Source organism: Trichechus manatus, unplaced genomic scaffold, assembly GCF_000243295.1.
Source record: "Trichechus manatus latirostris isolate Lorelei unplaced genomic scaffold, TriManLat1.0 scaffold00142, whole genome shotgun sequence".
NCBI lineage: Eukaryota > Metazoa > Chordata > Mammalia > Sirenia > Trichechidae > Trichechus > Trichechus manatus.
This window is the reverse complement of record NW_004444078.1, coordinates 2,622,078-2,636,213: the sequence shown is the minus strand read 5'-3', so window position 1 is coordinate 2,636,213 and position 14,136 is coordinate 2,622,078. Positions and strand designations below refer to the sequence as shown.

General features: G+C 38.3%; 1 protein-coding gene across 2 annotated transcripts in view; it reads right to left on the bottom strand.

Annotated features, from left to right (window-relative positions):
- HIBCH (3-hydroxyisobutyryl-CoA hydrolase) overlaps positions 1-14,136 on the bottom strand; it is a 99,565-nt gene that overhangs the window by 25,422 nt on the left and 60,007 nt on the right. For both annotated transcript variants that reach the window (XM_023739884.1, XM_023739883.1), the window contains exons 8-11: positions 8,373-8,518; positions 5,595-5,681; positions 2,861-2,919; positions 1,895-1,976 (exon numbers count right to left, since the gene is read on the bottom strand). In XM_023739884.1, the coding sequence (XP_023595652.1) occupies positions 1,895-1,976; positions 2,861-2,919; positions 5,595-5,681; positions 8,373-8,518 (374 nt within the window). The remainder of the gene's footprint in view (positions 1-1,894; positions 1,977-2,860; positions 2,920-5,594; positions 5,682-8,372; positions 8,519-14,136) is intronic.

The following is a 14,136-nucleotide window of genomic DNA, read 5'->3' as shown; positions in this document are numbered from 1 at the left end:
TGGCACAACACAGTTTATAAAGACAATGTTCTACATTCTACCTTGGTGAGTAGTGTCTGGGGTCTTAAAAGCCTGTGAACAGCCATCTGAGATATTCCACTGGTCTCACCCCTTTGGGACCAAGGGAGAATGAAGAGAACAAGATACAAGGAAAAGATTAGTCCAAAGGACTAATGGAACACAGCTACCACAGCCTCCACCTGACTGAGTCCAGTACAGCTAGATGGTGTCCGGCTACCACCACTGACTGCTCTGACCGGGATCACAACAGAGGTTTCCTGGACAGAGCTGGAAAAGGATGTAGAACAGAATTCTAACTCACAAAAAAAAGACCAGATTTACTGGCCTGAAGGAGACTGGAGAAACCCCGAGAGTATGGCCCCTGGACACCCTTTTAGCTCAGTGGTGAAGCCCCTCCCAAAGTTCACCATTCAACCAGGGATTGCACAGCCTCATAAAACAAAGGAGGACTAATGAGGCACAGCAGTCCAGGGACAAGGACTAGAAGGCAGGAGGGGACAGGAAAGCTGGTGATAGGGAACCCAATGTTGAGAAGGGACAGTGTTGACATGTCATGGGGTTGTTGACCATTGTCATAGGGCAATATGTGTACTAACTGTTTAATGAGAAACTATTTGTTCTGCAAACCTTCATGTGAGGTACAAAAAAAAAAAGAAGAATTATCTATGTGAAAGCAAATTGACAACAGCAACTCAAAAAGTTTGATGGGAAGCTTGGGGACAGTGAGTTAAAGATAATGGTGATGGGATAATTTGGAAAAGGATAGTGAGAATAGCAGCACAACTGGAAGAATGTAATTGATGTCACTGAACTGTACATGTAGAAACTTTCAAAATGGTGTAACTTTGGCTATGTATATTTTCACCAAAAGAAATGTCCTCAAGGTCGAGAAGGGAGAGTGTTGACATGCCGTGGGGTTGTTAACCAATGTCACAACACAATATGTGTACTGACTGTTTAATGAGTAACTATTTGTTCTGTAAACCTTCATCTAAAGTACAAGAAAAAAATTAAAAAAAAAAAAAAAGAATACAGTAACAGTGGGGAAATGTTTTCATCTTTTCAGGTAAGAATTTATTAAAATTTTTTGTCAGTAAGATCCCTGACAACTGAAATGCTGTTATTACACCTACAAAATGGAAAAATACTATCAGATAAAGACAAGCTAAAACACCTTTTAAGTATAAAGAAACACACTTTTTCTTTCCTATGTCTAGAAGTCTGGAATAATCTGAGTTTCATAAACATGATAAGTCCAAGTATATTAGTACCAATGTGAACTTATTTACACAAGCAACTTTCCTTCTTAATCAAATGCACTGCTGTCATCAAGTTATGCTGTAGAAAGATCAAAGTCTACCTAACACTGAGAAACACTGCTGAGTACTCAGCTATCGCTGTAGACAGAGCCTCTTGTTAGTTTCAAAAGGGTCCAGTTTTTTAAGTCTCCTGCTTAGAAAGACCATCTATTGATCTGTTGCATATTAAATAGAATCTATAGATTAACATCACAATTGCAGTATGTTATATAGGATGACTATTCTCCAGTAACCCAACTCTTTTAATAATAAAAATTTCCCTAAAAACTCCCTGCAGGACAGGGAAGACTACTGGAGATGAAGCACGCTTACTAAAGTCCTAATAATACTTTCAAAGGACCAAAAACAGCTTGGCTTTACCTTCAACACACAAACAAGGTACCTGGCTTTGGGTCAAGGTTTCGTGGAACTGCTTTCTGAGGCTCACCTGAGTTCACAGAAAAACAATGCAGTGGACTATATCACAACTACGGAGCAATGGCAGCCCTCAGAGAGGCTTCCTAGTCACAAGAATGCACCATGCTCAGTCAGGGTATAAAAGAACAATACATTACCTTTAACTGCTCTACAGCAAAAGATGAACCATCTTGTTGTAAATTCTCAATAATCTGTTCCATTGTGTTGGCTGAAAACAAACTACAAAAACAAAACAGGTGATTTTACCAATGTGCAAGTACTTTCCTACTTCTAAGATACCAACTGACACAGTGGCTGCAACAATGTGCTCAAACATAGAAACGATTGTGGCAATAGCGCAAGACCAGGTAGTGTTTCATTCTGTTATACACGGGGTCTCTGTGAGTCAGAACCGACTCGACGGCACCTAACAACAAGATACCAATGAGTCTGAACACAGGCATCTCCGTACTCCCCACTTCCATTTCAATAATGAAAAATTTTCCAACCTATTTTACAGGATTAACAAAGTAGAACATTACTTCTCTGGGAAAGTGTTTGCAGTCCACATTCACTAATGCGAAATAAAATCTAAATTTTCTTTTGCTTTCATGCAGCTATTGTACTTACATATAAATAATCTCTCAACTGTGAAAAAATGATGCTTTAAAATGAACAGATGGTTGTCTTATCTTCCAGCAGTTTCCTGTTTCTCTCATTTCCTTAAATCAATCTGTTAATCTCTCAAATCACAGCACAAAAATCTTCTCCTGATCTACTTGTAAGATCTTCATAGAAGATGACTTTACAAGGATAAAACATAGGTTAATTCAATGACTATTTTCTAGCCTTTCTTCCCCACTTAAAAAAAAAAAATGTTTTCACTAAAATGAATGAGCATGGTAGATTATTTAAGTATAATTAATTCATTTCCACCTAAAAGATTGGACAAGAAGCTACTTTCAAAGGTGAACGGAGATAAAAGCACTGTGTTATCTAATCTCAAAATGTGGTACATTAATTACTGTACAAAGTGCAGTTTAAGATAGCAAGATGTTAGCAAATTCAATTTAAGATAGTCCTTCCAAAGGAATAGATATAATTGAGATCTCTTTTTTAAGCACCTGTTTATTTTATCCATGTGTTCCTCCAGTATGAAAGGCTTGTCCTGATCGATCTTGGACTGTTTGAAAAGAAAAACTTTCAATCAATTTGAAGTAGCTCAAATCTTTTAAAAATCCTTTAAAATCTCATCATAATTAATGACACACTTTGTGACAGATTACCACGTTCACTCAAATTATATCTAACAGTCTTTTATAAATAACTACCACCATATGTTCAAAATTCAGACAGCATGTTTTACTCCAGACTAGCACTCAAAGTGTTAAAGACAAAAAAATGTTCTTGTATTTTTATTTATTTATATATATCACTAAAATGTGTCGACACATTTAAGGATTATAAGGAAACTGAGAGTTCAACTTGCACAAATTTTCATCGTATCTGGAAGCACTGACTTCCAGGGAAAGAAAACAGCACCTCAGGAAGGAACTCGCAAGTGCTTGAACAACTATGATAATTAGTTGGTTTTGTTTGTTTTTAATTCTGGACCAAAAATCAGCCATCTCATGTTTAGTGTTCTACTTAATCCCTCTTCCACCTTAATCATGCCTCACAAAGCACAGTTTTGTGTCCCCTCACAATCCAGGTCTTCTTATGGACAAGTTCCAGTTTATCAGGGACATTCTTAAAGTGTGGAACACATTCCTTAACCGTAAGTGTAGCTGCATCATAGCACAGTAGATCAGCAATACACATACCCTTGTTTGGTCTAGATACAATACCTTTAACAGACTAACTCTGGGTTAATTTTACGGTAGACCCATTACGCTGCTGATGTACACTGAGCTGCAATTCATTAAAACTATGTCCTTTCTCTTGCTTTTGTTTAGTTTTGTTTTTAACCTATGCCACCATAGCCTATGTTTCTCCCATCCTGTCTGAGGAATTTGGTACTTTGTACTCAAGTGCAAGATTTTCACTTCTCCCTATAAATTTCACAATGTTACTATTAAAATGAACACTCTAAACTCAAAGAACTTTTTTAAAATCTATATTCTTTTACCTAGTTAGCTTATTTTTCTTAGTTTCAAATCAATTTGATCAAAATGCTGTCAACATTCTCATACCACTGAAAAAACTCTTCATATGCTCTGTATTCATATTCATTGTGCTAAACTAATCACTAGATAGGCCCTGTCAATCTGTACAGTTATGTTCTTCAGTTTGGGGTAATTTTCTTATATCATTTCTCTATTTCCTGCCTTCTGTTACTTTCCTTCTGAATTTCTAATAATTATATACTGGACCTTCTAGATAATAGTTCTAATTTTTTCTCTCCAATTTCCATCTCATTATCCTTCCCTTCCTCTTTCTTAGAGTTTTCCTCAACCATCTATTTTAATCTGGTGTATTTTTTTCTAGTTTTGCTATACTTTTATTTTCTTGCTTCCGTTTTTGCTTCACAGATGAAATGCTCTCCTCCTAGCTGAAGAAAACAATTATAGGTTATTTTTTCTAAGTTTCCTTTTTTCTCCCTGTATCATTTGCTTCCTTCAAGTATCTTTTTTGTTTGTTTTGGCCGGTATCTGTTTTTTTCTGTTAAAGGCTTTCCTCAAATGCCTGGTGATCCCTCTTTTTCTGTGTGAAACACTAAAATACCATAGGAAGTTTGTGTGCAATATCAATTGCAATTACAGGCTTGTCAACTGTACAATGTAAGATGATCAGACAGGGAACTGTGTGTTTCATTAAGGCACCTTGAATATCAATATCTACAATTTTCGTCTGTTTTCTTTCAATGTCTTACTTGGTTCGGAAAGTCAAGCAGCGAAAGGAGCTAGAGGTCTTCCCATTTAGTATATTCCTCCTCTTTTCAGTAGAGCACCTCACCCATCCCTGCCCTCAGCTAAGCCTGTCTGATTGGGTCTCTCTAAGGAGTCTCTGCTCTTCTGTCACTAATGAAGGGTAGCTGCTCCTGGCTATACAGAACTCCTAGAGGTTATAACTGCTCCTTATAAAAATGTGCAAGAAATTTTCCTGTTTTCCAGCCCCAGTCCATACTCCAGTCTTCAGAGGGACTCGGTGCCTTTCTAATGGTCAGTAGCAAGAATTGGCTTGTTTCTTCTCACCTCCTCCATTTAAGGATAAGATTTCAGCATTCTCAGGTCAAAATTAGGTGCCCTTCATCCTTCTGCTTTCAAGCTTCTAAAATGTGGACACTATATCTGCCATTGTCTCCTCTTCTGTTCTATTTGCCTTGGAGAATTTATGCCTACCCCCTCTTATTATAATTTTAGAAGGGTTTTAGGAGGGAGTACGTATTTAATCCATCACGTTTAACCATAAGTCGTATAGTATTTTTATATTCTTGGCTCTTGAAAGAAAATTTAAGAAGGAATTAAAAGTAAACACCAGAAAAGACTTTATTATTATATATAGATATGTAGGAGTTTCATTTCAGCAGCTCCACAAATAGTGTCCACATTGAACCTCCTGACAGATACACCAGACTATAGTGTAAAAAGCCCTTGCAAAGGCTGATTATAAGGCTTCGTATGCACTGCAAGTCATCAGCAATAAGGCAGGCTGTGTAGTTGCACAGTGAAGTCATCTTATTAAATGGCTAAACTGATAATTGTGAAGCCCTGATCCTCCCACTAAGCTTTAAAGTAAATAAATCCCCAGTACATTTATTTGTATCTACAAACTATGATATTAACCAAATGCTAATTTTTCAATAACTTCCCCTTTCCCATCAATTAAAATCTGAGGTAAGAATATTGACAAGATTACCTTTGCATGGTAAGTTTCTAAGACATCTGCAATATTTTCTTTGGAAGGAGATTTCAGGGCTAACAAATCTTCCTCTAACGTGTCCAACTGAAGGGGAAAAAAAAAAGGTTTGAAACCCCAAAGAAACACAAAAAACAATTTAAAAAAATCTCATGAAACCTTGTCTTAAAATTATGATGTTGTCTCTTCAGCTCAGACAGTGAAGGAAATTTTTACTGAAGTAGAACGCACATGTATTCCCACACAGCAAGTGTGAACTGCGATCTCTATGAAAAAAGTAGTCCAGTCTTTCTTATATGTAAGCTTCCTCCTTTGAATCCTTTGAGTGTTTTCTTTGCATTGTTTTTACATTTCTCATACTCTACTCAGATAAGTAGGTAGTTATTTATCTTTTGTACCCACTTCTAGCCCCATTCATTTGACTCGACAGCAACAGGTTTGGTTTTTTTGGTCTCCTAGTTCCATTCCCAAAGTGTACTACTCATTTCTGTATCCTCTACAAGCCCTGTGAATGGCAGTCCACCCAATGCAGATGTTTTTATTGGACAAGCTGACAAAGGTGGAAAGAGGGTGTGAATCACTTTCTCCCATCTTTAACTAAATTCCACTATAATCATAAGTGTCCCTCCAAAGTGGATAATGCAATGTCCATGTTTGATTCCTGTTACAGCTCAAGGGAAGAATGAGACAACGGCCTACTCAATGTGACTGAGGATATTCAGAACATGGAAAAAGACCTGTAGCTTCCAGCAAACTTGATGGAAGGCCCTCATAACAGTATATAGGGACAACCTTCAACTTAGTCTACTTCTTAAATTTTATAGGACCTGTAACTGTGGGAAACATGACCAAGATTTATCAACATAAAAATTTTCACAGTTTATAAAATTTATGAAGAAAACTGCATCAGCAACCAAACAATGCATTTTTATGCTACCCAGCTGTCTTACTCCATTGGCTGGTAGGCCAGAGAAGATAGAATGAGAAAAAAGCATCATAATTTATGAATAGTCCCTAGGGATTAACAAGATAATCCAATTGTCAATACCATCTCTGGCATCAGTACCCTAAACAGAAGAATGTTATAAGTCTACAGTAGAGTCAGTGGGCCATACAGCACACTGTAAAAGACTCTCAATGAAAAATCCAGTAACCTTGAAAAATGCATATATAAACTATGTTAAAAATATTAATAACAGTTAAAATTTGAGTGTTTACAAGGGAAAGATGAGTCCAAAGGACTAATGGACCACAAGTACCACAGCCTCCACCAGACTGAGTCCAGCACAACTAGATGGTGCCTGGCTATCACCACTGACTGCTCTGACAGGGATCACAATAGACGGTCCCAGACACAGCTGGAGAAAAATGTACAAAATTCTAACTCAAAAAAAGACCAGATTTACTGGTCTAACAGAGACTGGAGAAACCCCAGGATGGCCCCAAGACACCCTTTTAGCTCAGTAATGAAGTCACTCCTGAGGTTCACCCTTCAGCCAAAGATTAGACAGGCCCATAAAACAAAACGAGACTAAATGGGCACACCAGCCCAGGGGCAAGGATGAGAAGGCAGGGGGTGGGGAGCAGAGGCAGGAAAGCTGGTAATGGGGAACTCAAGGTCGAGAAGGGGGAAGTATTGACATGTCGTGGGGTTGGCAACCAATGTCACAAAACAATGTGTATTAATTATTTAATGAGAAGCTAGTTTGTTCTGTAAACCTTCATCTGAAGTACAATAATAAAAAATTGGAGTGTTTGTCAGTTGCTCACATAAATAAGCACTTCATATGAATTTTTTAAAATAATTTTTATAACATTCCTATCCCAAAACACCTCTCCCTCAAGATCAGATACCCATCTGTTTCCCAGAGAGCTGACTTCACCCCACAACACCACCGATAGAGCATATGACCTAGGACAGACCAGTCGGTGTATTCCACCCACCTCTGCCACTCCCCTCCGCATGATGCAAGGGTGATGTAAGTTGGTAAATCAAAGTGAGCTAAAACAGTTGAAGTAGAATAAATTCTAGGTATCTTGCTGGGAAATCTAGGGCAAAACCACCTTGAACTGAATTTTCTGCTACAGGTAACACAAGGAGTTCCAACTACTATGGGCAGTATTACCATCCCCATTTTGGAGACTGGGAAGCTGAAGGCCAAAGATGTTAAATTCAAGCTACGATTTAAATCCAGGTGATCTGCCTGGATATTCTTTGCCACTATGTTATTCTGTGCTAACAAAAATGGCCACACTGTTAAAAAAAAAAAAAAAAAGACAAAAATAAGTAACATGTTTCTTATATATGCTTTAGAAAAGTTATGAGATCATATTTTACAACTCCAATTGTTTTAAATGCACTAGGGAACTAACTCACAACCAAGAGAACCTTTCGAAAACGTCTTTGTAACATAAAAAGCCTATCTTTTTATATATACATTTAGATTTTTATGTATTAGACTTTTAAAAATAGGCATCTTTTTTTACAGATACTATTTATTGAAAAATACCAAGTGTATAATATGTGCCAGACAAAATAACCCTACATCCTGAATTTTATCTAAATACAGATATTATCTCCCTTTTGCATATTTTAAGTAAGAGGAAACCGAGAATTAGAGAGCTTAAGTACCTTCCCCAAGATCACATAGCTATAAGCAACAGATCCAGGATTCACATCCATGTCTAACAAAAGCCTGTGATCTCAACCACTCCTTATATTGCCTCCCCATGCAATATTAATTATCCCAACAACACAAAATGCAGTCATCCAATTACCTTTTCAGAATCTACAAAGTGTGTAGCAATTCCTGCTTTGTGCACATCTCTTCCTTTTAGTTTGAATCCTGTTAATGCAAGGAAGTAACCAAGTTTTCCTTGAAGCCGTGGCAAGAAATAACCTCCACCCACATCAGGGAATAGCCCTGTAATTAAATATAACAAAAAGAGAAAACAATGACTCTAATGAAAGAGATGAATACAATAATTGTCTTTACTTTATATCAGATAGCCATTTCTCTCTGGGGCTTGATTCTATACTAAAAATATTATTAAAGTCAGTATTACACAAGCAATCAATTTCACAAAAGACTTGCAATAAATTGTGCTTAGCTGGATATCTTTCAAAACCTTCACATCTCATTTCTGTAGAAATCAGTGAAGTATTTGATGGCACAATGTTTTGTATATTAGAAGTACTCAGTACATGTTATCTAAATTTTCTCACCACTAATTACTTTTTAAGAATCTATGAAATAAAAAATGAAAATAGTCTTTTCTTTCCAAATGATAAGAATTGGAAAAAATATACATAATCTAAAAGCTGATACATTATAGGAAAACTCACTATTCCCATTTAAATTATTTTACAAATTTAATCAATTATCTACTATTAAGACATTTCAAGATTGATGCAATAAAAATTAGTCCTACTAAATGAAAAGTCTATACCTACTAAAATCATTGGCATTTACTATTTTGTTAACCATCAGTATTTTAAGTCCTTTACTCTACTGGTAACAAGTGAAAATAGTATATATGCAAATAATTGCCAGCATACTACTTTTTTGGTGTTTAAGAGGCCCTTAAACAATTGCGACCATCTAGTTTTACAATCCACATATCTATCCTAAAATTGCTTCATTTGATCAAGTTAAGATAAAAACATAAGCATTCAAACTCTTTCCAGGTCAACTTGACAGAAGTTCCTAAAATTAAAATAAACAGTCGGCTTAATTTAAATAGGAATATCTCTTAGTACCTCAAACTAAACATGTCTGAAGTTGAACTCGGGACCTCCTCCTACTTCCTCTTAGTCTCCCTCCAGTACTACCTACCTCCACAAAGGGCACAACCATCCAGCCTTGACACTTTCTTCTCCCTTACCACCCCCACCCGCCACAGTGGCTATATCCTTGTTATGGATTGAATTGTGTCCCCCAAAAATATGTGTTGTAAATCCTAACCCCTGGTTATACATGTGGTAACCAGAGCCCTGGTGGCACAGTGGTTAAAGCACTCGGCTGATAACAAAAGGTTAGTGATTCAAACCCACCAGCCACTCCATGGGAGAAAGATGTGACAGACTGCTTCTATACAGATTTACAGCCCTGCAACCCTATGGGGCAGTTCTACTCTGTGGCCATGTGTCAGAATCCAAGGCAGTGGGTTTGGTTTTTGGTTTTGGTTTATACATGTGATAATCTCATTTGGGAAGAGGGTTTTTGTTATACTAATGAGGTCATATCAAAGTAGGGTGTGTTTTAAACCAATCATTTTTGAGATATAAAAGGAACTGATCAGACACAGAAGGAAGGATAAAGGGGGTAGATGCCACATGGAAGAATGACAAGGAACTGAGGACGAGAAGCTGAAAGAGACAAAGATCTTCCCCCAAAGCCAACAGAGAGAGAGCCTTCCCCTAGAGTTGGTGCCCTGAATTCAAACTTCTAGCCCCCTAAACTGTGAGAAAACAAATTTGTTTGGTAAAGCCACCCACTTAGGACAATCCTGTTGATTCTATCTCTAATTACAACTCATATCCATCCATCTCTATCACCAGCACCTTAATTAAAACCATTACTACTACAATAGCCTACCAACTGGCCCTTCTCAAATGCTTCTCCACACAATAGCCAGAGTGATCTTTTTAAAACACAAATATTGATCAAATTCTTGCATCCTACCGCTTACAACCATTCAGTGCTGCCTATTTCTTTTAGACAAGAATCAACACCTTTATTAAAGTCATCAAGGCCCCCATCACCTACTCACTATACTCCAGCCACTCTGGTCTTCTTTCAGTTCCTCCAATATTCTACAACCCTTCCTGTCTTAGACCTTCAGCAACATTCTGCCCAAGTGATCACATCCTCCATCCTGAAATACTTTATCTTCCATGGCACTATATTACCCCCAACCCCCTCAGTCTCATGGTTGCTTTGTCCAGGTCTCCCTAGCTAGTTCCATTTCCTTTGCTTGACCTCTAAATGCTGCTGTGCCTAGGCTTGATCTAAGGCTACTACCTCTTCCCTACATACACATTTTCCTTAGCTTCTATGGCTTTAAAAAAAAAAAAAACAGTTGCTGTAGAGTCGATTCGGACTCTTCCGGTGACCCCAGAGCAGATGGTGCTCCATTGGGATTTTAATGGTTGATTTTTTGAAAGTATATCACCAGGCCTTTCTTCTAAGGTGCTTCTGAGTAGACTTGAATCTCTCAGTTAGCAGCCAAATGTGCATGACCCAGGGACTCCCCTATGGCTTTGGCAACATCCATATGCTGCCTACTCCCAAATCTATATGTCCTGTTACACCTTTTCCCTTGAATGTCAAACTTTTAAATTTGCCTTCTTCACATAACCACATGGTTAACTAATAAGCATCACAAACACAACATGGCCAAAACACAACTCTTCATTTCCATTCCTCCAATTATACTGCTCCTTCCCTAATCGGCCTCATCCATTTTGTAGCTCACACTAGATACCGAGGAGTTATTCCTGATTCCTCACATCAGCAAGCCAGTTACTTCTACTCTAAAATATTTTTCAATCTATCCATTCTATTCCAACTCTATGCTCCTACACTACTCCAAGCCACAATTATCTCTTTAGACCTGTGCTGTCCAATAGAACTTCCTGCAATGATGAAAATGTTCTACAATTTGTGGTAACCAATAAAGAAGCTACTACCACAAGTGGCTCTTAAACACTTGAAATGTGGTTGGTGCAACTGAGGAACTAAACTTTTCATTTTATTTAAATTTAATTTATACTTAAATAGCCACATGTGACTAGTGACTGCTATACTGGACAGCATAGCTCTAGACTAATATCACAACCTCTTTAACCAGTCTCCCTGCTTCTACTCTTGCATCTCTACAATCCATTCACCTCAAAGAAGCCAGAATAATGATACTAAAATGTAAACCAGATCATGCCACTCCCTGCTCAAATTCTCCAATGACTTCCCATCAGACTTAGGTTTAAACCCAAACTCTTTACCGGAGGACTATGTGTACCTGTTCAAGAGCCCCCATGTACCTCTTCAAGAGTATGCTGTTGCTTCTGCCCTTGATTCAGATGCAGCTGCCTCCATTTTGTTCAACAGGCAAAGTTCATTCTCATCTTACAACCTTTGAGCTAAATTTTTTCTTAAAATATTCTTTCAAATCTTAATATAACTGGCTTTCTCTTGTCATTCTCCTCAGAGAGCGTAGCCTCTTTTAACCATACAATCTAGAAGCTATCTGGGAGAATTACGCTTTGGACAAGACAGAATGACAGACCAGATATACCTTCCTACCTGAAACCACTATAAAAACAGACATAATAGGGAAACAATGGTTTCAAGATAGTGGACATCAGACAATAAAGGAAAGTGATCCTTGAGAGACAAAAAACAAAAAGGTAAACCCTATAGCTGCTCCAGCTTAGTGTCTTGAGAGAGTTTCCAGGCCCAGCAGAGTCCCTGATTTAAGTTGAAACTTAACAGCTAGAATTCCCAGAACAGGATACCAGAGAGGAGAGAGTTACACAGAGAGAAAACTCTGGAGAACTGAAGAGGGTCTTCCTTAGGTATTCAGTTTACTTACTACTGATTAACACATTTGTTTGAAGAAACTACCTGAGGCTATAGAAAAAAACACACAGAAGAATTACAGGGGATAGTTCTGGGAACTCACAGGGGGCTGGGAATAGTGCCTGTTTCCAACAGCCAGACTGAAAAAAATTCATGATTCATGAGGCACTGGCTAAAGTACAAAGAATAGTCTCAGTGCTGGGGAATAATTAGCCCTAGCCTGAACACTGTTCTAGACCTGCATAGCAAATCTTAAAAGAAAGGATCAAACTGTTTCCAAGTAACTTAATTTCATCTCAGAAGAATGCTCAACAATATTAATAAGATAACAAAAATAGAAGACTTCAGGGGATACTTTTTGGTTAAAGTTTAAAGCTTATCTCAGGGCAGTAGTTTCAGGGGTTCATCCAGCCTCCATGGCTTTAGAGTCTGGAGTCCATGAGAATTTAAAATTCTGTTCAATATTTTCCCCCTTTTGATAAGGATTCGTCTATAAAATCTTCTATCACAACGTTCAGTAATGGTAACTGGGCCCCATCTAGTTCTTCTGGTCTCATGGTAAAGGAGGCAGTTGTTCAAGGAGGCAATTAGCCACACATTGCTTATCCTCCTCCTATTTCTAACTCTCCTTCCTCTGTTGCTCCAGGAGAATAAAGACCAATTGTTCTGCCTTGAAAATAAAGACCAATTGTGCCTTGGATGGCCATTTGCAAGGTGTTTTTTTTTTTTTTTTTTTAATTGTGCTTTAAGTGAAAGTTTACAATTCAAGTTTGTTTCTCATACAAAAATTTATACATACATTGTTATGTGACCCTGGTTGCTCTCCCTATAATGTGACAGCACACTCCTCCTTTCCACCCCGGATTTCCCGTCCCCATTCAACCAGCTCCTGACCCTCTACGGCTTCTCACCTTGCCTTCGAACAGGAGCTGCCCATTTAGTCTCATGTACAGGGTTGCTATGAGTAGGAATTGACTCGACGGCACCACGTTTGGGTTTTTTTGGTTTTATCTACTTAAGGTAAGAAGCACACTCTTCATGAGTATCACTTTATGTCCCATAATTCAGTCTAATCTTTGTCAGAAGAGTTAGCCTTGGGAATGCTTTTAGTTTTGGGCTAACAGAGAGTCTGGGGACCATGTCTTCCAGGGTCCCTCCAGTCTCAAACCATTAAGTCTCATCTTTTTACTGGATTTTGAGTTCTGCATCCCACCTTTCTCCTGCTCCATCCGGGTCTCTCTGTCGTGTTCCCTGCCAGGGCGGTCATTGGTGGTAACTGGGCACCATCTAGTTCTTCTGGTCTCAGGCTGATGAAGTCTCTGGTTGATGTGGCCCTTTCTGTTTCTTAGGCTAATACTTTCCTTTTGTCTTTGGTGTTCTTCATTCTCCTTTACTCCAGGTGGGTTGGGACCAATTGATGCATCTTAGATGGTCACTCGCTAGCTTTTAAGACCCCAGATGCCACTCACCAAAGTGGGATGCATAACATTTTCTTAATAAACTCTGTTATGCCAATTGACCTAGACATCCTCTGAAAGCATGGTCCCCCGACCCCCACCCCTGCTACTCTGTCCCTTGAATTGTTTGGTTGTATTCAGGAAACTTCTTAGCTTTGGTTTAGCCCAGTTGTGCTGACTTCCCCTGTAGTGTGTGCTGTCCTCCCCTTCACCTAAGATAATTCTTCTCTACTGTCTGGTTAGGGAATACTCCTCTCCCTCCCGCCCCACCCTCGTAACCATCAAAGAATGTTTTCTTTTGTGCTTAAACTTTCCTTGAGTTCTTATAATAGTGGTCTTATACAATCTTTGTACTTTTGCGACTGACTAAATTCACTCACCATAATGCCTTCCAGATTCCTCTATGTTTCATAGATTCATCATTGTTCTTTATCATTGCATAGTATTCCATTGTGTGAATATACCATAATTTGTCTGCGATGGATACCTAGGTTGTTTCCATCT